Source organism: Bos javanicus, chromosome 10 (genome assembly GCF_032452875.1).
Source record: "Bos javanicus breed banteng chromosome 10, ARS-OSU_banteng_1.0, whole genome shotgun sequence".
Lineage (NCBI taxonomy): Eukaryota > Metazoa > Chordata > Mammalia > Artiodactyla > Bovidae > Bos > Bos javanicus.
This window is the reverse complement of record NC_083877.1, coordinates 16,306,678-16,333,147: the sequence shown is the minus strand read 5'-3', so window position 1 is coordinate 16,333,147 and position 26,470 is coordinate 16,306,678. Positions and strand designations below refer to the sequence as shown.

The 26,470-nt window shown below is 40.4% G+C and overlaps 1 protein-coding gene across 9 annotated transcripts in view; it reads right to left on the bottom strand.

Annotated features, from left to right (window-relative positions):
• Window positions 1-26,470, bottom strand: part of KIF23 (kinesin family member 23) — a 72,657-nt gene that overhangs the window by 2,248 nt on the left and 43,939 nt on the right. For 4 of the 9 annotated variants that reach the window (XM_061430203.1, XM_061430200.1, XM_061430202.1 and 1 more), the window contains 14 exons: window positions 24,859-24,961; window positions 20,570-20,649; window positions 20,357-20,476; window positions 20,019-20,145; window positions 19,529-19,687; window positions 18,497-18,654; window positions 17,694-17,867; window positions 17,045-17,224; window positions 16,400-16,708; window positions 13,570-13,800; window positions 12,707-12,789; window positions 12,442-12,520; window positions 12,021-12,091; window positions 10,705-11,328 (listed from right to left, as the gene is read on the bottom strand). In XM_061430203.1, coding sequence (XP_061286187.1) covers window positions 11,313-11,328; window positions 12,021-12,091; window positions 12,442-12,520; window positions 12,707-12,789; window positions 13,570-13,800; window positions 16,400-16,708; window positions 17,045-17,224; window positions 17,694-17,867; window positions 18,497-18,654; window positions 19,529-19,687; window positions 20,019-20,145; window positions 20,357-20,476; window positions 20,570-20,649; window positions 24,859-24,961 — 1,890 coding nt within the window. In that variant the 3' untranslated portion in view covers window positions 10,705-11,312. Of the gene's footprint in view, window positions 1-10,296; window positions 10,344-10,704; window positions 11,329-12,020; window positions 12,092-12,441; window positions 12,521-12,706; window positions 12,790-13,569; window positions 13,801-16,399; window positions 16,709-17,044; window positions 17,225-17,693; window positions 17,868-18,496; window positions 18,655-19,528; window positions 19,688-20,018; window positions 20,146-20,356; window positions 20,477-20,569; window positions 20,650-24,858; window positions 24,962-26,470 lie in introns of those variants that run through there. The other 5 variants (XM_061430204.1, XM_061430205.1, XM_061430206.1 and 2 more) reach the window with 3 other exon arrangements.

The following is a 26,470-nucleotide window of genomic DNA, read 5'->3' as shown; positions in this document are numbered from 1 at the left end:
GGTGAACTCAGGGATGACAGCTGGGCAGGATGTGGAAACCTGGCCCTGAAGGAGCTGCCAACTGAGCTCTGCCTCCTCTTAGGCAGGATGGGGACCTTGGAGGGTGAAAGCTGTGCCTTGGGACTTTGCCCTTTCTGGTCAGGACAGAGAATAACATTCATCTGGTAGAGGTTTACAGGAACATCATTACCTGACCATGACCAGACTTCAAGAACAAAGGATCGGACACCAGGAAGTTTGCAGCAACTCACCATGCCCCTCCCTCACCTTTTGCTTTGAAAGGGGCTTGCTGAATAAAGGAGCTTGCTGAAAGCTTTCAGTACCTTTGGGCTTCTTAGGGCATAAGGTACCCATCTCCTTGTATGAATCTGTAATAAACTTTTCTGTTCCAGACTCTAATTAGTTTTGGTGTTGGTTGGCCTCACTGTGTGTCGTGTACACAAACTTGTGGTTTGGTAAAAATTTTAGTAATTAAAAAATCGGACTAAAAAAAAAAAAAAAACAGAAAAATGTATGTTCAGCTAAGAACAGCTGTGTCATCATGATGTTCCATAGTACTATTTCTGATTTTGTCCCAAAACCATGTTTTTTGTTGAAATGTCCAGAAGAGCATAGTTAATACATAGATATTCCGGGCTTCCCAGGTGGCACTGGTGGTAGACAACCTGCCTACACTGCAGGAGACCTGGGTTCGATTCCTGGGTGGGAAAGATCCCCTGGAGGAGGCCGTTGCAACCCACTCCAGTACTCTTGCCTGGAGAATCCCATGGACAGAGGAGCCTGGCAGGCTGTGGTCCACAGGGTCACACACAGTCAGACATGACTGAAGTGCTTTAGCACATATGGTTATCATGGAAATTCACTGAATTTGTCGGTTCGTGGCAAATTATATTATCTAGTGCTTTCTTTTTTCTTTTTACAATTCCAAGAATCTACTTTTCATTTTTTATTGAAATACATTTGACATGTAACATTGTCTAAATTTAAGGTGTACAACATCTTGTAATGTATAATTAGATCATTTATGTATTGTAATGATTGCCATTGTAGTAATAATTGGGCTTCCCAGGTGGCGCAGTGATAAAACAATCTGCCTGCCAATGCAGGAGATGCAAGAGATACGGATTCGGTCCCTGGGTGGGGAAGATTTCCCTGGAGAAGGATAAGGCAACCCACTGTAGTATTCTTGCCTGGAGAATTCCATGGATAGCGGAGCCTGACGGGCTGCAGTCCGTGGGGCTGCAAAGAATCAGACACGAATGAGCACACGTGCACATAGTAATAATTAGCACCTGTATCACATTTCAGAATTATTTCTTCTCACTAGTTGGAATAATCAAATTCTAGTCTCTTAGCAAGTTTGACTTTTATGATACAGAGTGTGCACGCTGCGTGCTCAGTCATGTCTGACTCTTTACGACTCTATGAACTGTAGCCCACCAGACTCCTCTGTCCATGGGATTTCCCAGACAAGAATACTGGAATGGGCTGCCATTTCCTTCTCCAGGGCATCTTCCCGACCCAGGGATTGAAACTATGTCTCCTACGTCCCCCGCATTGGCAGGTAAATTCTTTACCACTGAGCCACAGTGGGAAAGCTCCTTACAGTACAGTACTGTTGTCTATATTCACTGTTCAGTTCAGTTCAGTCGCTCAGTCATGTCCGACTCTTTGCGACCCCATGAATCGCAGCACGCCAGGCCTCCCTGTCCATCACCAACTCCTGGAGTTCACCCAGACTCACGTCCATCGAGTCAGTGATGCCATCCAGCCATCTCATCCTCTGTTGTCCCCTTCTCCTCCTGCCCCCAATCCCTCCCAGCATCAGAGTCTTTTCCAATGAGTCAACTCTTCACATGAGTTGGCCAAAGTACTGGAGTTTCAGCTTTAGCATCATTCCTTCCAAAGAAATCCCAGGGCTGATCTCCTTTAGAATGGACTGGTTGGATCGCCTTGCAGTCCAAGGGACTCTCAAGAGTCTTCTCCAATACCACAGTTCAAAAGCATCAATTCTTCGGCACTCAGCTTTCTTCACAGTCCAACTCTCACATCCATACATGACCACTGGAAAAACCATAGCCTTGACTAGACGGACCTTTGTTAGCAAAGTAATGTCTCTACTTTTGAATATGCTATCTAGGTTGGTCATAACTTTTCTTCCAAGGAGTAAGCATCTTTTAATTTCATGGCTGCAATCATCATCTGCAGTGATTTTGGAGCCCCCAAAATAAAATCTGACACTGTGTCCACTGTTTCCCCATCTATTTCCCATGAAGTGATGGGACCAGATGCCATGATCTTCGTTTTCTGAATGTTGAGTTTTAAGCCAGCTTTTTCACTCTCCTCTTTCACCTTACTCAAGAGGCTTTTTAGTTCCCCTTCACTTTCTGCCTTAAGGGTGGTGTCATTTGCATATCTGAGGTTATTGATATTTCTCCCGGCAATCTTGATTCCAGCTTGTGCTTCTTCCAGCCCAGCATTTCTCATGATGTACTCTGCATATAAGTTAAATAAGCAGGGTGACAATATACAGCCTTGACATACTCCTTTTCCTATTTGGAACCAGTCTGTTGTTCCATGTCCAGTTCAAATTGTTGCTTCCTGACCTGCATACAGATTTCTCAAGAGGCAGGTCAGGTGGTCTGGTATTCCCATCTCTTGAAGAATTTTCCACGGTTTATTGTGATCCACACAGTCAAAGGCTTTGGCATAGTCAATAAAGCAGAAATAGATGTTTTTCTGGAACTCTCTTGCTTTTTCCATGATCCAGCAGATGTTGGCAATTTGATCTCTGGTTCCTCTGCCTTTTCTAAAACCAGCTTGAACATCTGTAAGTTCACGGTTCATGTATTGCTGAAGCCTGGCTTGGAGAATTTTGAGCATTACTTTACTAGCGTGTGAGATGAGTGCAATTGTGTGGTAGTTTGAGCATTCTTTGGCATTGCCTTTCTTTGGGATTGGAATGAAAACTGACCTTTTCCAGTCCTGTGGCCAGTGCTGAGTTGTCCAAATTTGCTGGCATATTGAGTGCAGCACTTTCACAGCATCATCTTTCAGGATTTGAAATAGCTCAACTTGATCTCCATCACCTCCACTAGCTTTGTTCGTAGTGATGCTTTCTAAGGCCCACTTGACTTCACATTCCAGAATGTCTGGCTCTAGATGAGTGATCACACCATCATGATTATCTGGGTCATGAAGATCTTTTTGTGTATAGTTCTTCTGTGTATTCTTGCCACCTCTTCTTAATATCTTCTGCTCCTGTTAGGTCCATACCATTTCTGTCCTTTATCGAGCCCATCTTTGCATGAAATGTTCCCTTGGTATCTCTCATTTTCTTGAAGAGATCTCTAGTCTTTCCCATTCTGTTGTTTTCCTCTATTTCTTTGCATTGATTGCTAAGGAAGGCTTTCTTATCTCTCCTTGCTATTCTTTGGAACTCTGCATTCAGATGCTTATATCTTTCCTTTTTTCCTTTGCTTTTCACTGCTCTTCTTTTCACAGCTATTTGTAAGACCTCCCCAGACAGCCATTTTGCTTTTTTGCATTTCTTTTCCATGGGGATGGTCTTGATCCCTGTCTCCTGTACAATGTCACGAACCTCAGTCCATAGTTCATCAGGCACTCTATCTATCAGGTCTAGGCCCTTAAATCTATTTCTCACTTCCACTGTATAATCATAAGGGATTTGATTTAGGTCATACCTGAGTGGTCTAGTGGTTTACCCTACTTTGTTCAATTTAAGTCTGAATTTGGCAATAAGGAGTTCATGATCTGAGCCACAGTCAGTTCCTGGTCTTGTTTTTGTTGACTGTATAGAGCTTCTCCATCTTTGGCTGTGAAGAATATAATCAATCTTGATTTTGGTGTTGACCATATGGTGATGTCCATGTGTAGAGTCTTCTCTTGTGTTGTTGGAAGAGGGTGTTTGCTAGGACCAGTGCATTTTCTCAGCAAAACTCTATTAATCTTTGCCCTGCTTCATTCTGTATTCTAAGGCCGAATTTGCCTGTTACTCCAGGTGTTTCTTGATTTCTACTTTTGCATTCCAGTCCCCTATAATGAAAAGGACATCTTTTTTGTCCTTCACCATACTGTGCATTATGTCTCTAGGGCTTATTTATACTTGTTGCATGTAGTAAACTTAACATCTGTCAGGTCTTCCCAACTCCTAGGCCCAAGTAACCACCATAATACTCTTGAGTTTTACAAGTTTGGATTCAGTCACTCAGTCACGCTCAACTCTTTGCAACCCTATGGACTGCAGGACGCCAGGTTTCCCTGTTCTTCACCAACTCCCAGAGCTTGCTCAAACTCATGTCCATTGAGTTGGTGATACCATCCAACCATCTCATCCTCCGTCATCCCTTTCTCCTCCTGCCTTCAACCTTCCCCAGCATCAGGGTGTTTTCTAGTGAGTCACTTCTTTGAATCAGTAGCCAAAGTATTGGAGCATCAGCATCAGTCCTTCCAGTGAGTATTCAGGACTGATTTTCTTTAGGATTGACTGGTTTGATCTTCTTTCAGTCCAGGAGACTCTCAAGAGTTTTCTCCAACACTACAGTTCAAAAGTATCAATTCTTCAATGCTCAGCTTTCTTTATGGTCCAACTCTCACATCCACATATGACTACTGGAAAAACCATAGCTTTGACTGTATAGACCTTTGTCAGCAAAGTAATGTCTCTGCTTTTTAATATGCTGTCTAGGTTAGTCACAGCTTTTCTTCAAAGGAGCAAGCATCTTTTAATTTCACGGCTGCAGTCAGCATCTGCAGTGATTTGGGAGCCCAAGAAAATAAAGTCTCACTGTTTCCATTGTTTCCCTATCTATTTGCCATGAAGTGATGGGACCAGATGCCATGATCTTAGTTTTTTGATCGTTGAGTTTTAAGCCAGCGTTTTCACTCTCCTCTTTCAGTCTCATCAAGAGGTTCTTTAGTTACTCTCCATTTTCTGCCATAAGGATGGTGTCACCTGCATATCTGAGGTTATTGGTATTTCTCCTGGCAGTCTTGAGTCCAGCTTGTGCTTCATCCATCCTGGCATTTCTCATGATGTACTCTGTATAGGGTTAGATTAGTAGGGTGACAATATACAGCCTTGATGTACCCCTTTCCCAATTTGGAACCAGTCCATTGTTCCATGTCCGGTTCTAACGATTGCTTCTTGACCTGCACTCAGATTTCTCAGGAGGCAGGTCAGGTGGTCTGGTATTTCCATCTCTCTAAGAGTTTTCCACAGTTAGTTGTGATCCACATAGTCAAAGGCTTTACCATAGTCAATGAAGCAGAAGTAGATGTTTTTCTGGAATTCTCATGCTTTTTCTATGATCCAACAGATGCTGGCAATTTGATCTCTGGTTCCTCTGCCTTTTCTAAATCCAGCTTGAACATCTGGAAGTTCCTGGTTCATGTACTGTTGAAGCCTGGCTTGGATAATTTTGAGCATTACTTTGCTAGCTTGTGAGATGAGTGCAACTGTGTGGTAGTTTTAACATTCTTTGGCATTGCCTTTCTTTGGGATTGAAATGAAAACTGACCGTTTCCAGTCCTGTGGCCACTGCTGAGTTTTCCAGATTTGCTGGCATATTGAGTGCAGCACTTTAACAACAACATCTTTTAGGATTTGAAATAGCTCAGCTGGAATTCCATCACCTTCACTAGCTTTGTTCATAGTGATGCTTCCTAAGGCCCACCTGACTTTGCACTCCAGGTTGTCTGGTTCTAGGTGAGTGATCACACCATCGTGGTTATCTGGGTCATTAAGATCTTTTTTGTATAGTTCTGTGTATTCTTGCCACCCCTTCTTAATATCTTCTGCTTCTGTGAGGTCCATACCTCACAGGTATGGACCTTTTGTCCTTTATTGTGCCCGTCTTTGCATGAAATGTTCCCTTGGTATCTCTAATTTCCTCGAAGAGATCGCTATAGTCTTTCCCATTCTGTTATTTTCTTCTCTTTCCTTGCATTGTTCACTTAGGAAGGCTTTCTTATCTCTCCTTGCTGCTATTTGGAACTCTGCATTCAGATGGGTATATAAGTTAAATCAGACAGTACTTGTCTAACTTACCTCACTTAACAAAATGTGCTCAAGGTTTATCCATGTTGTCTCAAATGGCAGGATTTTATTACTTGTTAATAGTTGAGTAGTATCTCAGTGTGATTACATATAACGTGTTTTCTTTGTCCGTTCATTGGTTGGTGGACTCATGTCTTGGCTATTGTAAATAATGCTGCAGTGAACATGGGGGTTAGATATCTTTTCAAGGTAGTGTTTTCATTGTGTTCAGATAGATTTCTTTGTCTTGCCTAATTATTCTAGCTAGGGCTTCCAATACTATATTGAATAAGAATAATGAGAATAGACATCCCTGTCTTATTCCTGATCTTAGAAGAAAAGCTTTCTTTCTCCAGTGAAAGTATGTTAACTGTTTGTTACTCATGAGCTTCATTATGTTTAGGTATGTTCCTTCTGCACCCAATCTGCTAAGGTTTTTTATTATGAAAGGATGTTGTATTTTGTCGAACAGTTTTTCTGCATCTATTGAGATGGTCATGTGATTTTTATGTTTTATTAATGTGTGTGACATTTATTGATTTACATATGTTGAACCATTCTTACATACAAGGCATAAATCCCACTTGGTCATGGTATACAATTCTTAAGTGTTCTTGAATGCAGTTTGCTGATACTTTATTGAGATTTTCTGTTCCTATATTCAGCAGGGATACTGATCTGTCATTTTCATTTCTTGTTATATCCTTATCTGGCTTTGGTTTCAGGTTAATGCTGGTCTCATAGAATGAGTATGGAAGTATTCCCTTCTCAAATTTTTCTAAGAGTTGACTGTGTGGATCACAATAAACTGTGGAAAATTCTTCAAGAGATGGGAATACCAGACCACCTGACCTGCCTCTTGAGAAATCTGTATGCAGGTCAGGAAGCAACAGTTAGAACTGGACATGGAACAACAGACTGGTTCCAAATAGGAAAAGGAGTATGTCAAGGCTGTATATTGTCACCCTGCTTATTTAACTTATATGCAGAGTACATCATGAGAAACGCTGGACTGGAAGAAACACAAGCTGGAATCAAGATTGCCAGGAGAAATATCAATAACCTCAGATATGCAGATGACACCACCTTTATGGCAGAAAGTGAAGGGGAACTAAAAAGCCTCTTGAGTAAGGTGAAAGAGGAGAGTGAAAAAGTTGGCTTAAAACTCAACATTCAGAAAACGAAGATCATGGCATCTGGTCCCATCACCTCATGGGAAATAGATGGGGAAACAGTGGAAACAGTGTCAGACTTTATTTTTGGGGGCTCCAAAATCACTGCAGATGATGATTGCAGCCATGAAATTAAAAGATGCTTACTCCTTGGAAGAAAAGTTATGACCAACCTAGATAGCATATTGAAAAGCAGAGACATTACTTTGCCAACAAAGGTCCGTCTAGTCAAGGCTATGGTTTTTCCTGTGGTCATGTATGGATGTGAGAGTTGTGACTGTGAAGAAAGCTGAGCGCCAAAGAATTGATGCTTTTGAACTGTGGTATTGGAGAAGACTCTTGAGAGTCCCTTGGACTGCAAGGAGATCCAACCAGTCCATTCTAAAGGAGATCAGCCCTGGGATTTCTTTGGAAGGAATGATGCTGAAGCTGAAACTCCAGTACTTTGGCCACCTCATGTGAAGAGTTGATTCATTGGAAAAGACTCTGATGCTGGGAGGGATTGGGGGCAGGAGGAGAAGGGGACGACAGAGGATGGGATGGCTGGATGGCATGGCATCACTGACTCGATGGATGTGAGTCTGAGTGAACTCTGCAAGTTGGTGATGGACAGGAGGCCTGGCATGCTGCGATTCATGGGGTCGCAAGGAGTCGGACACGACTAAGCAACTGAACTGAACTGAACTGAGGATTGATGATGATGATCCTTTGAATGGTAGAATTCTTCAGTGTCGCCATCTTGTCCTGTGGTTTTCTCTGTTAGGTTTATGATTACTAATTCAGTCTCTTTGGTTATGGCCTGCTCATATTCTCTATTTCTTCCTGATTCAGCCCTCTTTTAAAATTTCTGTTTTATGTTGGAGTGTAGGTGATTAAGAACGTCATGCTGGTTTCAGGTGTACCCCAAAGTGGTTCAGTTCTGCATATACATGTATCTAGTTTTCAAATTCTTTTCCCGTTTAGATTATTATAGAGTATTGACCAGATTTCCCTGTGCTATACACAGTAGGTCTTTGTTGGTTATCTGTTTTAAATATAGAAGTGCATATGTCAGTCCCAAACTCCCAATCTATCCCTCCCCTTTGGTAACCATAATTTTTTTTTTCTAGTCTATGAGTCTGTCTGTTTTGTAAATGGGTTCATTTCTATAACATTTTTTATATTTTTGCTTCTGCCTATAAGTAACATAATGTGTTTGGAGTGATTATTGATAAGGACTCACTATTGCTCTCTTATCATTTGCCTTGTTTTTTATCTTTTTCCTGTTTCTACCTTTGTAAAGTGGTAGTTTTCCTTAGTGATTTGCTCAGTCTGCTCCTCCTTATTTTTTCTTCAAGATGCCATGATCTTAGTTTTTTGGATGTTGAGCTTCAAGCCAGCTTTTTCACTCACCTCTTTGTAGCTTTCAGAATACATCTCATAAGTAAAGTAGTCCTTCTCATGCTGATAGCGTCTTGTTTTCATTCTCCTGTAATGGCTCAACCCTTTTTATTCCTCCCCTTTTATACTTCCGATGTCACAGTTTACCTCTTTTTATGTGTATTTTCATTTCTGTGTCACTAGTTAGCACCGTTTTATTTCAACTTAAGAACTCCTTGTAGCATTTCCTGTAAGGCAGGTTTTGTGTGTCTGAGAAAGCCTTTATTTCTCCTTCATAGCTGAAGGTCAGCTTTGCTGGATAAAGTATTCTTGGCCAGCCATATTTATCTTCCACACTTTGAATATGTCGTTCCACTTTGTCCTGGCCTGTAGAATTTCTGCTGGGAAATTGCTATAACTGTTCCACTTTGTCCTGTGTCCTGTAGAACTTTCTGGCTTGGGAATCTGCGGATATTAGTCTCTTCTCATCACAGAAGGTTTTCACATCAAGTTGCTAATTCTTTCCCAAATTTCATCTGCCTAATTCCCTAAGCTTTCTACATATTCTTGATCTCATTCATTGAATTCTTCAGCTGAAGAATTTGGTTCTTTTTGAAAACTCAATATATTTGGTAAATAACTGCCTAAGCTTTCTTGTACTTTCATCACAGCTGTTTCTAATTTTTATCAGATACAGTATTCTGTGCCTGTGGATTCAGTTGCTGAAGAATTATTGTTTTTCTCTTTGGGATTCCATATCACTGTGATTTTTTTGTTTGGTAAAATGTGCCTCTGCCCACTGAGTTTGAAGTAGCACACCTCTTTCTTTCTAGTTGTTAGATGTTCCAGTTCAGCACTGACCATTAGAAACCTTTTTTTTGTTCTCCACAAGGTGGCGGCATAGCTCAATTTTTGGTTTCTCTACCTCAGCTGGCTCTAGGGCCATGCTACGGAGAGCCGGTTTAAAAAAAAGTCCGCCTAGAAAAAGCTGGCAGCAGAGTGGGGCAATGTGGGCTTAGCACCCCCTTTCCACAACAGGCAGGGGGAACCCTCCACTGCGGTAAGCCCCCCGGAGGGCCATGCACAGACCTCCCGCTGAAATCCAAGGCAGGCAGCAGGATGTGAGATCCTTCAGTGCTCTTTGTTCTCGTCTCCGTCTCCCCACTCCCACTAGTCACTCCTGAGGAATTAGTGCTGCTGGAAAGAAGCAGGTTCCTCCAGCAGTGCCCAGCCAGGCAGCGAGGCAGTCACTTTAAGACCTCTGAGGGAGGTGGCTGTGGTCCCTGGCAGTGGAAGCCCAGTGTGTTGCTGCTCCTCTTCGGCCTCCAAACTGGTTTCTGTCCCCTCGCCGTTTGCCTGGTTCCCCACAGATGCCCTCTCCCGCACCGTCAGCCCACACTCTCCGGTCTCTACACTCTCCCGTCTGGCTTCCCGCCCCTCCCCCCAGCAGGTGGGGGTGAGGCAGGCTCACGAACTCTTGGGTCCGCAGTGCTGCTAAGGTCTCCCCACCTATGTTCTGAAGCACTTTTTGGTAGAAATCTTTCGCATGTTCCAGTGTAGTGTACAGAGAAACTTCTGTTATGAATGACTCAGGGATGGAACCCAGGTCTCCTGCATTGCAGGCAGTCGTTACTGTCTGAGCCACCAGGGAAGCCCATCAACAAGCAGATAGTTGTAAATAAAAGGAGAAGAAAAGGAACAACTCACACTGTCATGCTGCTGCCATCACTTGCTCCTCTACTTTTTATCTGCACCTGCAAGTTAGGTATAATACCAATAATTTAAAATTTTCATACCTGGAGATTGAGTGCTATTCGTGAAACCCTAAGTTGAATGAAGTAAAAGGATTCCAGGTCAAACACAGTTTATGTACGAAGGATGGCCTGTGGACTGCAGTACACCATCGGGTTGTGTGGACTGGGAGGGTATTCCTGGTTTTCAGCAGAGTAAATAGCCCCTTTCAAACCTGTTTCTTTGCGTGCAGAAACAGGTATCCTCAGCATGGTGACAGCAGTTTCTAGTGCTTTTGTTTCATTCCCCCCACAGATGATTGCCAGCTAAATGACAAGCACGATGCCAGGTTCTGGGAGTGTGTTAAATTACCATCTCGTAACCTTATATTTCTTAGTGCTTTTATTTCATTTCTTTTGGCATATCTAAATGTCAGAAAGTACATACATACAAAATTCCAAACACCTTCCTAAAATGGTTTTAGTATTGGCGAGTCTGATATCTCAGGTTGAATTGTCCAATATGTCTAAAGTGCATTCTCGCAGCTAATCAATAGCAGCATTTGTTCTGTTTATAAATCCTTAAGAAATATTCAGACAGCAGGTGGAAAATCACAATAAAAAGCAAAGCGTGATCTAGATATATTTTTCCTTAATTATCCAAGACAAACACATGCATGAATTAGTTTATAAGTATACAAGAAATATACAAAAAATAGCAATATAAAAAAGTTCATACAGCAATGAGAAAGAGGGGTCTTTCTCTGCTACTAATATTAAATATGGCAAGGTGTATAATATAAAAAGTTTGTAGAATCCTAGATATCTTTGGAGCCACAGGGGAATCCCTGATGGAGGCCAGTGTGTGATGACATGAGGTCTGTGATTTTCAACAAAGCTGGAGTTTTATAAGATGGTTTTCAGAAGGCACTGCTTTGGAGAAATCACCAACACAAATGATGAAAATGTTCTTTTGTTATTGAAACTGTCAATTCATGGCTTCTTGCGCCTAAAATGAAAGCCAGCATTTAGTGTTGAGTTTTGCAATGAATCTCTAGGAGAGCTTTGAGAGAATTCCTGTTTTATCATGGGAAAAGTTATTCTAAAAAAGCAAATAAAATATGCTTATCCAGTATTTAGACTTCCCATCTTTATCTGATTTTCCAAATTGCCTAAGGAGTACATACATGTGTCAGAAGTAGACACATGGACCTGTATAGTTAGATACTTGAAAAAAGGGGGCTTAAAATAGTAAAAGAATGGGCCAGACTCTTGGCTATGTCTTTAATATGTGATTCCTTTCCCTACCAGATTTCACCATTCCGTTTTATTTTAATGAACACTTCTTGCTATAACAAGAGGCAGGTTAGGAAAGAATGAATTATGTGAGGAGCTGTCACCCCGACCCCAGCCTCCCCTCCTTAGAGGTGATCTCCCTTAGGCCTCTGAAAGCTTTATGAGCACTCGCAAACTAGGAACAAGAAAGAGTGAGTGTTCTTACAGCTCTAATTGCTATTATCCAACCCCCCAGGGTTCTCAGCACTGTTACTGCCTCCTGTAGTCTGCCAGTAGGGCCCAGATATTCCAGAGGGTAACCAAAAAACACATAGATCCTCTTAGGGAAAAAAAAAGGTGGATGCAGGGAGAAGGGATGGTGGGGAGGGAAGACAGAGAGAAAGGCCACACTTGGTCAGTACTCACTTGGGTTGTGCATGGTGCTGGTACCCAGGCCCCAGCTGAGAGCCCGCTCTCATCTCCACAGCCACAGAGCACTGGGGAGAAAACCACAGAGAGGAAAACTGTGAGGTAGGAGGGTCTTCAGAGACCATCCAGGTAATCTCATTTTCTATCAGAAAGAGTTCTTGAGAAAGTGAGTGGCAAAGGCTGGAGCCTGGCCCCCACCTTCCCACACTCTTTATTCAAATCTGTCCCCAGGAATAACAGTTCTGCTCCTGAGAGGACTCCCATCAGCTTGATGGACATTCTTGCTCTTCTAGGTGATGCTCTCTTACTTGATTTTTGGGCATAGACCCACTACACTAAAGACAGGGGCTTCGAACTGAAGAGCTCCATCCAGTAAGACCAGAGCAGAAATGCACCCCTACAAATATTTCACTCCTACCCTTGTTTCTACATCAGTCCATTCAGACTCTGTTCCATCTGGCTGGGCAGGTGCTACTGTAGATGATCTTCGTTTTCGACTACAGAAAAAGGGAACAACGCAACAGTTATTTTTTACATCTAAGAACAGAAAAAATATTAGAGAAATACCATATATACTCCTTCAAAGAATTAATGACACGTTTTTACAGGCTAGTCTGTTCCTCAAGAACGAGCAGCTAAGAAAATTACAGCCCTCTAAATAAAGCAATTTGATGCTCACTCACCTAGTTGGTGATTCTTGTTTTAAAGTCTCTATTTCAGTAAACTGGACGGATTGTCCACCACCCCTTGTTTTATAAACATCACCCTACAGCCAGGAGAAAAGATCACCATTACACTTTTATACATCCAAATGATAAACATACATATATATTTCAAACTGATTTTTTAAGACTTTTATGAAAACTCCCATCCACAAAACCAGATGGTGCTTGGACTGCTGGGTCAGTACCTTAAAATACTTTAAAGATTTGTGTGCATATGTCTCTATAAAAAAAGTCCAATGCAGTATAATTAATAGCATTCTTACTTGCAGAAAATAACATTCCTTTTTATTCAACCAGTAATTTAAAAACTACAGTAAAGATCAAGCAATCTATCAAATTTCTAAATGTTCTAAGGCAATATACTGTCCTCTTTGGATGTTCCCCTTCTCTCATACACACGTGACAGGACAGTCTTTTTATTTTTTTGGCCGTTATGTACAGCTCGCAAGATCTTAGTTCCCAGACCAGGAATTGAACCTGGGTCCTTGGCAGTGACAGCAGTCTTAACCACTGGACTGCCAAGGAATTCCCTCCAATGATAGTACTCTTAAGCAAAGGCAGGAGTTCTTTGTTTGATTTAAAACAAAATGCACATTAATTAAAAGTATATATCTGGAGTTCCTCTAACAAACACATTTAGCAGATTTAGTTCCAATTTAGCAGATTCAAACCCAAGGAGTAACTTGAGTTTTCTAACAACAAAAAAAGTTTTATCAAATACCCATTTCTCTTCTAGTTGACACTGTCTATGTGTCAAAGGAACAGAAGAGTAAATGGTTTCTTGTTTTTTGAATATTTCCTTCTCTTGTGTAAATTTTTACCTTAATTAGCTTAGTTTCAATCTCCCCATCGGAGGCTAGTTCCTGGTGTGTCAGCATGTACTTCTCACACTTAGCTAGTGCCTTTTCATTTGCAACAGACACAGTGATGGCACGGGGGACATGTGGCTGCATGACTGTCTCAGTTTGCAGGTTAGTGGCAGGCTTATGATCTACCCATCTGTCTCCCGCAGAGCGTGATCGTCTGTGTCGCAGACGAATTGGTGGTGCGTTCTGATCAGATTGAGAGAGGAATCAAGAAACAAGCATAACCCAGAATTAATTTCAGGGTACTATTAGAAGTGCAGCAGTTTTGGCTACTTTAGTTGGTGACAGTATGAAAACAAATGCATGAATCTTTGTATGTAGACACAAAACCAACAAACATCTTTAAATACCAGTTTATGTATGTAGTATATATTCTACTAGAGATCTTCCCTTTCAACAAAGAGTAGAAGGGAAAGTTCTGGTAATGCTGCTAGTCTTTCCTGTGTAGGTGATGTTTAGGACAAATAATTCATTTTTTCATTCTTGATCAAAAACCAGTATTTGTTCCCGCTATTGTGAAGTAATCTGTTAGGTCCACAGCTATGTTAAAAGCTTCAAAAAGATCAGTAAAAGCCCTAAACACATCATAGGCCTCTAAACAAAAGAGAAAATACTCCTATTAAAAAAACAGACCTCTCCCCCCAGCAAAAGCTGATGGAGCTGTATAGTAAATACATGCTAAAAAACAAAGTATTTTAAGAACCCTGTGTATAAAATGATTAAAAGAATGTAAATAAAGTACTTCTGCAAACTTTTAAAAATCCCAGAACATAACTTTATGAAAAGTTCACAAACATTTCCTAAAGGTTCCAAGAACCAGATAAAGAATTCACTATCAAATCAGTCTCTTATCATGCAATAAAAAACTAGATACTTCCAGTAAAACGTTATATAAATTTAGGAAAGTTAAATTTAGCACAGTCAACCTAAGGGTGGGGGGAAAAATCACATACAGAACATAGTTAATAGTTTCTTTGTAACTTTGCAAAGTTTTTGTTTGCAAAACTGAAAGCAAATGAAAGGGTCTGTCACAGGCCAAATCCTTCAAAACCAGTCAAGTATGGACACCTAATTTAAAATGTGTATATGGAGAACTGAAGTATCTCCCCTGTACAATTATAAGAAACAATGCATCAGTGACAAAATCATGACACCAAAACATGGGCAACAGCATTTGCCACTAAGGATACCCAGGCCTCACAACAAGCAGGAAACGTCCCATTCTTAAATGGCTTAATGCTGAATGAGGAAGAAAGAGGTTCTCATGACCTACCATTTAGCAAAGGTGATAGTTTTCTCAAACACATTTAGCAACAGAGACACTGTGAAACAAACTTTGGAAAGATGACTGTCCTTACTTACACTCTACTGTCATTTATGAAATACAAAATATTTAAGCTTTCTTCCTCACTGAAGAATATAAATTGAGTTCGCCTTGACATAATTTTTGACCAACAAACCTAGATGTGTATTCTGCTGCACTTCTAAAGAGATTTTGATTTCAAAAGAAGTTAAAGGATCTCTAGTAAATTCTCTTAAAATACCTCATAGCCACATTAGATACTATGTTAATGTTGACCAGGCATAAGTAGGCCTTGAATAGTTTTCCAGTCTATAAATTTGCATGAAATAAGGAGGATTTATTAGAGTTGATCAGAAAGACCAGTCACCATATAATTTGCTCCCCAAAAAGGTTTAAAGCAAAATCTGCAAAGTAAAGAAGCTTAAGCGACTTTAGACTTATCTGTTGCCTTTGGTAAATACCTTGTAATTCATCATTATCCCTTAATAATCAGGAATGCAGGCCACCTAAATGAAATATGTTCTGTACCCTAAATTATACAATAACAAAATCTAAAGCAAATATTTACTATAAATTAAATTAAAGAAAAATTCTTAGATATATTAAAATTTTACTAAATGTAGATTCACAATATTAACTTTGCCAACTTACTCAGATTCAGAGGAAAATTTTACCTTAATCTTTAAAAAGAAAATATAAACATGAATTTGTTTAAACAACCTTGAATGAGGCAGAGCCCTTCTAAATTGAGACAAAGGCCTTGAGATTAAAAGCAATTTATTGGACATGTAAATCTTCCTTTGGCAGTTATAAAACAACTGGCCTGGGCTCCTCAAAAAATAGTATCATGAAAATTTAAAAAAGGGGGAGGATGGACTATTTTATATTAAAAAGATTAAAGAGATAATAACCACATATAATGTATTCACTTTGATAGGACCAAGGTTTGAAAAATGAAAAGCCATTATTGGGACACCACTAACTTTCTCAGGTGTGATGAAGACTGTGGTTATGTGTGTAAGACACAAAGTTTATGACTTACTGTCAAAGGCTGAAGAAAAAAAAATATTTACATACCTATTTTTTTTAAATAAAAGTCCGGGAAAGCAGTTTTAAAAATGGAAATTAAAAAAAACGTAAAAACTCCAATTTGAGGAAGAAAAGCCACAAGAAAAGAATGGAAAATGTGTTTTAAGACACTCACTGATTCTGTGGATTTTGCTTATCAGTTCATGCAGCTGAAGAGCACGTGTTCACTGAACACGAGGCACTTTCTATGCCAAATGCAGCTAGGCTTTTTCAGATGAAGAGCTAGGCCTCAGTTTCAGGGTGATCTGATCTTTCAAACTAACAGAAAAATCAGACCTTGCTTATATATTAGAGCTCACCCATCATTCCAGTGAACTTTCAGAACCAAGTTATAAAAACACACAACATTAAAATCTATTGCTACAATGCTTTAAAATGATAACTGGCACTAACCCTGCTGCAGTGATCCTCTTCTACTTCTATCTCATTTCTGAACGAAGGAACCACCTCCCTGCCTTCATTCCAGTACATCCCTCGCCTTCTGTCTGACACGATACAAGTTTTACTTTGTCCTGGCTCCTGCTGCCTACGCCTCGCAATAGATGTGACATTGAGAGGTGTGTTGTACGGAGGTATTTTCTGCTCCCATTCCGAAATACAGGAAGCTACAGAAATGCTGCTGCAAGAGTTAGAGCGCCTATGTAGCTGTTGACTCATGAGTTGCTGGCCGTTGGAAATCTGAGCAATATAGTTACTAGAAAGCTAAAAAAATTGAAGAGAAATTAATGAGCGAGAGTTGAAAAACTGAGAAACAATTCATTACTTTGCTATAATTTTAGCTCATGAAGACATAATTTATAACTTGTCTTTTTTTAAGACAATTTTTGTTCTGAATTACTAATTTTACACTAAATTTGTGTTTATACTAAATTTTTAAGTATAAATAGAAATTTGAGAAATATAATAAATTTAAAACAAAAAAATTGATTCTCATAGTAATAGTCAGCTAGTTGATTCTCATAGAAATAGTCAGCTAATCTGAACAAATCTTCTCCAGTACTATGAAGTTACTACACAACACAACTACAAACAACTTACAGGTATGGGTGATGGAGAAACAGATCTCTGAGTCACTTTTTCTCGATCGCGCTCCCGAGAGGGCCTCTCTGGCTTTTCGGTTTTGGGCTCAGTAACGATAGCCTTCAGTTGTTTCAGTTTCTCATCTTTCACCCAGAGTTTATTTTGCATCTCCAGCTGTTTGGCTGCCACTCGACGCTCCTGAAGGTTTATGAATGGCAATAAGTAGTCTAATTCAGTTACACCAAACCAACTGCATCAGTTCACCTGAACATTTTATTTCCTAAAGATGACAGTTCTTCAAAATGCTAATTAATTTGCTGTGACTTGTAAGGGCAGAGAAAAAAGGTAAAGGGGACGGAGTAGTGGCTGCTGTTGCCACCACTAAAACACTCTGTGTCATTCAGTCGTGTCTGACTCTTTGAGACCCCGTGGACTGTAGCCTGCCAGGCTCCTCTGTCCATGAAATTCTCCAGGCAAGAATACTGGAGTGGGCTACCATTCCCTTCTCCAGGAAATCTTCCTGATCCAGGGACTGAACCCAGGTCTCCCGCACTGCAGGCAGATTCTTTACCAGCTGAGCCACCAGGGACCCCAGTGCAAGCCGTTCAGAACCCTACAGTTAGAAATCAGTCACCCATGAGACCGGGGCTGTGGGAGTGGCACTCACGCATTCTTTCTCCCACTTCATGGTGGTTTCCGTCACCATGCCTTGCAGCCTGGCTTCCAGTCTACGTTTGTCAGAAAACTGTCGCTGAAGTTTTTCATTCTGGGTTTCAAGCTCCTGTTGCAGATTGCGCTTATCTTCCTCATAGATGGTCGTTGTTTTCTCTAGAATCTCAACCTGGGAATGTAGACCATTAAGTTCAACATTTGATGTGTAAACATTTCAAGTAGCTTTAAAATAATCTCTCTCACAATCTGCCTATGCAAGCACAGTTATGGAAAGAAGAATCATGGAGAAAACCTTTTCCTCTAAAATTTCATCTGAATGCCCATCTCTGTTCCTAGAAATGAGAACTTTTAAACAAGCTCCTCACTGAAAGATGAAGTTATAATTGATTTCATGTGAAAATTACTGTTCCCTAACACTAAGGCCTAAAATTTTGTTTTTATAAAGGCCACTTTCAGAATAGAGAAACTGTATTGGTTGAGATTAGCTTCTCTTTAGAATGAATCATGCATCCCCTAAATTATCCTCAGTAGTAAGTCAAAAAGCAATTTATAATCAAAACTAAAACACCAGAACATTCTCTTCAATTGGTAAGGTCTGTGTCATAAAGAGTATTCTACCCTTTTATTGCCTTTCACTAACAGTTCCTCTATGGGGGGAATGGGATGAAGATTAGTAAATAACCAAGTGATAACTCCCAAGGAAGCAGCAGCTGCAGGTCCGTACAGCAGAATAGCTAAATCAAAGGCCAGTGTTAAATGTCCAGCACATACATCCATTACAATAACCCCAAAACCAACCTTATATTCTAAAGTTTTGTTTTTCTTCTCAAGTCGTTCTATTTCCAGTTTCTGTCCTGAGATCACCTTTTCTTTTTCATTTAGTTTTCCTTGAATATAGTTTTCTTTATTTAAAACAGCATTGTCAAATTCTTGTAACAAAGCCTTAAAAGTAATAGCTGAAACAAAAGCATGCAGGCAAGTTTACTCCAATTCCAAAGCAACTGGTGAAGTCAACTTTTATAACTGTCATTTATAATAAAATGAAGCTCTTCAGCAAATACCCCTTTGAAAGTCTATAATCAGAAAACAAGTCTGGAAGGAAATCAAGAGTTCCTCAAATCCACAAAAGAGATACTTTTGTTACTGAAAAAACACTTAAGTCTTTGATTTTGCACTATAGCATAAATAATTTGTTTCAGAACAAATGCAGAAACAAACAGAAGTAACACTAGCTTTAGGGACAGTTAGTTCAAGTTGAAATCCCCATGTACCATTCACTAGTCAGTGACGTGGGCAAGTTGTTTCTGAGCATGTTTCTTCATTTCAAAATGGAGATTTAAGTACCATTTAATCTCACATTTGTCTTATGATGGTGATAAGAATACATACATTCAGTGAGCACTTCCTATGTACCAGGATGTCATATGTGATTTTCATATATCACCTCTTACCCTTATATTTAACACACTCCCCCTCTGAGGCAGGAACAATTATAATCCCATTTTGCAGTCAGAAACTAGAAATAAAGGATTAAGTAATTTTCTCAAAGATACAGTTATTATGATGTAATAATACATGTTAAATGCCTTGCATATAAATAACTAGTAGGAGCTAAGAAGTAGCTCTTATCCCTTTCATCATGACTGTTAATTTTTAAAAGGGAGACATTCACATCCACTTTGATCTTCTGCTTTACGTTCTTAGGATATAAAATGATGCCTTGGGGGCTACTAAAGTTCAGAGGCAACCCTTCCTTGAAAGATGCTGTCCCAACACAAAACTCCCTGCAAGTTTCTCCTGTTAAGATGACTATAAACAGCTTGCCCTTACACTGCCTGTTAAACTCCTCAATCATCATCTGTCGTAGGTGATGTCGTCTCTCTAGTGCTTCGATCAGCCTGGGAAGAGTCTGCTCATCATTGACATCCAGAAGTTCGCAGGATGGCAAAGGTGGGAAACTCTGTAAAACCACTTCTGAAACCAGCGGTTCTGTATGGAGTTGTTTAAAAAATAAAGTTACACAGGAGAGAAAGAGTTATTCAAACAAGTTTAACACTGGTAAGAGCCCCAGTCCAATTAACAGTGTACTTTGTTGGGTCATCATATTTCCTTAAAAATGAGTTATATGAGTTGTAAAGAAGAAAAAATGAAAAAAATGTCAGTATATAATAAAAGAAATGTGATTTATACTTTGGTTCAGACTTTTTTTTGCACTTGTTTGTTGAGGGGAAAGAAAGTGAACAGTTTTCTTAAGTGAAATAGATTTAAAAAAGAGAGAGACAGACTCAGCAGCAGGCAGATGACGCACAGCAGCTCATACCGTCTCCAACAGGACCTGCCCGGGCCTGGTTTCTGTATCGCCTCCCCGGTGTTAAACCACATATGGCCTTGTCTGTTGGTCTGGCTACTTCAACTTCTTGGGTCACTTCTGCAAATCTCATTACTTGCTAAGATACAAAACAGGGTTTGATTTTGTTTTTATATATAAGCGTTTGCAGTCTTTCTTCAGAAATCAGTAAGACAGTAATAGATTGGTCATTAGTTCACTTCTGTAACCAGTGGTTCTGTATCAGTTTTTAAAATGTTCAAAATGTTATTCTTCACATGTAAATGGTTTTCTCTACAGAAACTCAGATTTCATAAAGGCATTAAAATTACCAAGCTTTCTTCATAATCTTCAGCCTTTGGATTCACACACACGATCAGGCGTACTTTCCCTTCCCCATCAAAGTAGTTCTTGAACAGATGGGTTAACTTTGAATCTCGATATGGAACCATCTATAAATATATTCAAACCCAAATACATCAGGCAGAAACTGCACACAAACAAAACTACACAAAGTATACAAACAACCAAAGGCTGCTGCTCACCTTGTTAGTACCATAAGTTTGGTTCTCTCTCAGGACCTCCATACATGTTCTCAGTGTCATTAGTGACTGGTTAATGTTACCTGATAGAAAAATGTACACAGAAGTCATTTGAAGACACCAATGGAGTAGCTAGAGCATGGTCTGTTTGTCTGTGAAATATCTACTTCATGGAACTCTTAGATAGAAATTACAAATGACAGATTTTAGTGGGCTCAGCTTAAAGAACTGTCCATATATGGCAATGTTGCAGGAGAGTGTAAGTACCAGGATTCTTATGTAAAGACTCTCCACTGAATGTAACATTATACTTCATGACCCGTAAGGTTTGTTTCAAATCTTAAATGCCATGAAAGAGGATATTGAGTACAGATGTTTAATATCCTCTAAACCATGCCCCTGTTTCAGGCTACAGTTTGCTCCATCCAGACATCGATGTCTCCCTTGCACCAGAAGGAGCTCCTGTTTCTACCAGTCAGGTGTCTCAAGAGCCAACTAAATCTGTTCCCTCTATATCTAAAGAAGGTTTCTTAGGCAGCATGCTTGTTAGTCCTGGCCACTCGTTTGAATTTCTGAGTTAGGGCAAGTCTGACAGATCTATCAAGCCAACAATACAGGAGATCTCACCTGCAGAAACCCTAAAAGTATTACAACACAGAAAAGTTTTTTCATTTTGAAACCATGCTTTCATTCTTGGCCACCTTTCAAAATACAGAGCTCATCTGTGCCTCCAAGATATTCCATGATTCATGCTTTCTCCCCCTTGACCCCAGCTCGCACTGTCCTTCCTCCGTTCTTCCATGTGTTCTTCAAAACCCATATCGCTGCTAGCAGACTTGCCATACCCTCAGACCTCTCACAGAATGATCCATTCCATCTCTTTCTCCAATGGCCACCTGTGATCTGGATGTAGTCCATGGGTACACTTCAGGGAGTGTGCATACATGGTTGGGAAGTAAATGCATCTTTTTTCTTACTAACCTCTGAAATTTAGCTATTTCTTCAATTATGAATGTAGGCCAAACACCTACGGTAATGGTAATAGTAGTACTTGTGCTTTTTAATCAACAGAAGTCACAGATAACTTTTATAACAGTTTATTGCCTATCTCAAGATACTTACATTCATTGCTACTTTGAAATTATGTAGTTATAGACATGCTGTCAGGTTTAAGGCATTAATAAAGCACATAAATTACTGTATGACAAAGGTTTTAAGAAAACTTTTAAAAACACATTTAAGTCTAATTGGTTTCTTTGTAATCCTGTATTTTATGGTATACATTCTAAAATATTCTGAATCATATCCACAGGCTTCACCCCACCCATGATGCAAAACCGTACAACCTTATTTTTATTTCCCAGAAGAGTGGTGCTTCTCCTGCAGCCTTGTGAATAAAAGTTGCCTACTTTCTAAAAGCATGACATATTAAAAGGATGGTGAGCAGCAGGCGGCCAGCCGCATTTTCCTAGTCCCTTGCTGTTGTTCTTCAAACACATTCCCCTTACATGCCAGCTCCTGGGTCAACTTCAGCATCTAACAGGAAGGTCACTCTAACATGACATCAGAGGGCCCAGACGGCAAGTCCAGGAAATCTTTCTCTAGCATTATAGCCACGCCCTGAACCTTGTCACTCAGAACTCCGAAACCTCTAGAAACCTGAGGTTGTCATGTGCCCCAGCCACAAACCAGCCCCAGTCTACTTTTAACTCCCTAACCGTGTCACCTCTTCCCCATCATGTCAACACTGATAAGGTTTCTGTTCTTGTCCCCAAAGCATCAGAATCCTCAGGTTTCTTCTTTCCTTCCAATCCAGCTAAACCTGCTTTTCCAAGGTCAGTCCTTCCTCTTGTGATATGGATTCTGGATGCTTTGTCTTTTCATATAGACGTATATACTGCGTGTGTGCTGTTAGTCCTGGGCAACTAAGCCCAGAGCTTCCTAGGTGGCTCAGTGGTAAGGAATTTGCCTGCCAATGCAGGAGACACAAGAGATGCAGGTTCAATCCCTGGGTTGGGAAAATCCCCTGGAAAAGGAAATGGCAACCCACTCCAGTATTCTTACCTGGAAAATCCCATGTACAGAGGAGCCTGGTGGGCTACAGTCCACCAGGTCACAAAGAATCAGACACGACTGAACACTCATGCAGAACAGCTAAGCCAGTGCACCACAGCTGCTGAGCCCATGCCCTGCAACTACTGAAGCCCGTGCACTCTAGAGCCCCTGCTTCTCAGCAAGAGAAGCCACCACAATGAGAAGCCTGCATGCTGCAACTGGAGAGTAGACCCCCTCACTGCAACCAGAGAAAACACACGCAGCAACAAAGACTCGGAATAGCAAAAAATAAAAAATTTTTTAAAAAGTGTGTGTTGAGTCACTTCATAACTCCAAGCCACCTGGCTATTACCCGCTACTGTCCTTCCCAGACTCAAGGATCTATTGTCCTCGAGGCCCTGCCCTCAGTGTTCCTCCTTTTACTCCATGAATAATCTTATCTTCCCCATCGCTTCAATCATGTCTTCACTGGCAAAACCTAAACCTATAATCCTCAAGTCAAATCTCTCTCCTTCCATATCTACCTACCTCTGCATCCAGTTGCTAGGCACCTACACTTGAATAAATTGAGTATGTGCAACATACAACTCTTAGCTGCCCACACCTGCACCTCAAACTACTTCTCCTCAATCAAGGTTTTCTTTGATTTATCCTCCTCTCTTCCTTCCTCTCCACATCCAGTTGGGCCTGCTTCCAAACTAGCTCTTAGTTTTGGCTGACCTTTGCCTCCAGGTGACAGGACTGCTCATCTGAATTACTGCAAAAGGTTCCCAACTGGTTTTCATCTCTCCAGACTTGCCTCTGATAATTAATCTACTACACTGGGAAAATCTTTTTAAAACTGATCCTTCACTGGCTGTGTAACAGCAGAAAGATAACAAGTTTTGGAAGTTCAACCAACCTGGGTTTGAACCAGGCTCTAACCTTGGGAAAATTACTTAACCTCTTCCAGTCTGACACAATGGGTATGATCCAATCCTGTAAAGTCAGAATCAAGAAATCAAGCCCATATACAGTAGCTGCTACTGCTGCTGCTGCTAAGTTGCTTCAGTTGTGTCCAACTCTGTGCGACCCCATAGACGGCAGCCCACCAGGCTCCCCCGTCCCTGGGATTCTCCAGGCAAGAACACTGGAGTGGGGTATCATCGCCTTCTCCGATATACAGTAGATTCTATGATAAATACTCAGCCCTTAATAATTGGTAGTCACCGTTATTCCTACAACAAGAAATTCACACTAATGTGATAGTCCAGGGTCTTCATGAACTTGCCTTGCCCTCCTGCCTCAGGGGCCACAGTTCACCAACCCACACCCTCCACTCCAGCTGCCCTGACCATGCCATGTTCTCCCAGGGATGATGGCTTTAATCCCATTGCTCTTCTAAGAGCTCATGCCTCATCAGCTACACGCATTCTTCGCCAAAGCCCCATCTCACATACAGCCCCAGAATGGATGGAACAGCCTGGCTCTGTATTCCCATAGCACCTGCTGCTCACCTCCCTCACGCTCTACTAGCTGTTTGCCTCTCTTGTACTAGGTATGTCTTCAATTCCTGTAACACAGTAGGTACTCCATGAATGTTATTAGCATAAATCATATCATAAATGGCTGTACTAAATGAAAAATTAAAAAAGAAAAACAGATTTCAGATGGCTTTTGTGTTCAAAGATTTTTCCTATCTCCGGAAGCCGATTTTTACCACTGTGAATGTTGGAGGAACTATTAAATCACTTAATTTTATGGACCACTCTAGCCATAGATATAACACTTTCAACAGGAATATAACTTACTTTATATTTAGTCACTTTTCCTCACTCTTAGGCTTCCCTGGTGGCTTAGTAAAGAATCTGCGTGCAAGGTAGGAGACCACCTGCAGCATGGAGACGCAGGTTCAATCCCTGAGTTGGAAAGATCCTCTAGAGAAGGAATTGGCAACCCACTCCAGTATTCTTGCATGGAAAATCTCACAGACAGAGGAGCCTGGAGGGCTACAGTCCATGGGGTCCCAAGAGTCAGACATGACTTTGCGACTAAACCACCACATCATTCTTAGAGAAATTAGTGTAACCGATCAACATGAAACCAGCGTAACTAAAGAAGAAGCACTAGTCACTTAGCCTCTAAATTTTTAGTCAAATTTCAGACAGTTAGGCTTAAACCATCAATAAGCAGGCAATAAACTGGCACTGCGAGTTTTTGAAAGTTGTAGCAATAAGTAAATACTATGCTTTGCTCACCAGCTTCACGTAATCTGTTCCCTTCTGCTTTTGTCCGGTTAGTTCTTTCACTTCCAGCAAGATCTACCAAGGACAACTGGCTAATAGTGATTTGTTCTTTTTCCTGAAGGGAAGATAATGCCAATCACATGAGTTTACAGTGTTCTTTAAATATGTTCAAGTGAAATTAAGTCTTACGAATATAAGGTTTACATAATACAAAATGCATAATAAGGGGGAAGGATACATGTTTGGGGGGAACAGTTTACTAAAAGCATATGATAAATATCCTCATGACATTACTTGCAGACTATGTTACACTGTAAGCTCCATAAAAACAGGAACTCTGTCTTTTAGCCACTTCATCTCCAGTACCGCAGTTTCAAGTACTCAGTAGGAGCTCAATAAATGTCTGCTAAATAGTCTAGAGCAAGACTAAACATTTGTATAATGAGATATTTAATAATCTTACAGCGTAATAATTTCATGATACTCTAATAACTTTTATAAGAAAGTCAAGAGACACATAACTGATATTACTAATACATTAGATGTGATTCAGAGGAAAGCAAGTGTATAGAGACTGAGAAGCATTTTCTAGCTAACATTTATCAAGTGCTGACTGTAAGCCAAGCAATGGCTTTACATGCATCACCTCATTTAATCCTCACAGCATTACAACTGGAATTTTGTTGTGAAAAAGGTTTACAAATCTTTATAAATATCTAATAGAGGGGATTAAATATGTTATGATTCATTGTTTTTCTCTGAAGACTCATTTTGTATGCAGAAATTGTTTATCACATAGAAATTATTTATTATGTAGAGGAGTTTATAACAACTAGGTAATTACAGCTAGTAAATGCATACAAACCAGAATTCAAATCCTGGTGGTCTTTAGTACCATGCCGTACCATCTACTGCCATCTGAAAACCTTTGTGATATACCACAATTTCACAGTATGTTTTGAATGGGATTACATTTTAATACCTTAAACTCATTAAATGATTTTTACATTCAGGCTCAGATGCTGTTACTAATTAATATAAGCCTTGCAGCATAAAAGGCCCAGCTTTAAACAGTGACCAGCAGCTGCAGGCTCCACTGGCCTGTCACCAAGAGAGAACAGTCTAAAACTGACCACTCCTGAAAAGTTTGTTGGTAACATTTTAAAACCAGGAACAATTTCTACATACAAAATGAGTCTTCAGAGAAAAACAATGAATCATATTTTGTCTCCTCTATTAGATATTTATAAAGATTTGTAAATCTTTTTCACAACAAAATTCCAGGTTCTATGATTTAATAGCCGGTTTCCTAGAACAAGAGTTTCCCTGGTGGCTCAGATGGTAAAGAATCTGCCTATAATGCGGGAGACTCAGGTTCTATCCCTGGGTCCGGAAGATCCCCTGGAGAAGGGAATGGTAACCCACTCCAGTATTCTTGCCTGGCGAATCCCATGGACAGAGGAGCCTGGCAGGCTACAGTCCATGGGGTCTCAAACAGTCGGACGACTGAGTCATGAGCAACTAACACTTCCCAGAACTATACTACCTAATTAATGGAACATTTTTTAAAAATGTCATCAGCTACACATAAGATAATTCTAGCACAGTATTCAGTGTAATGAAA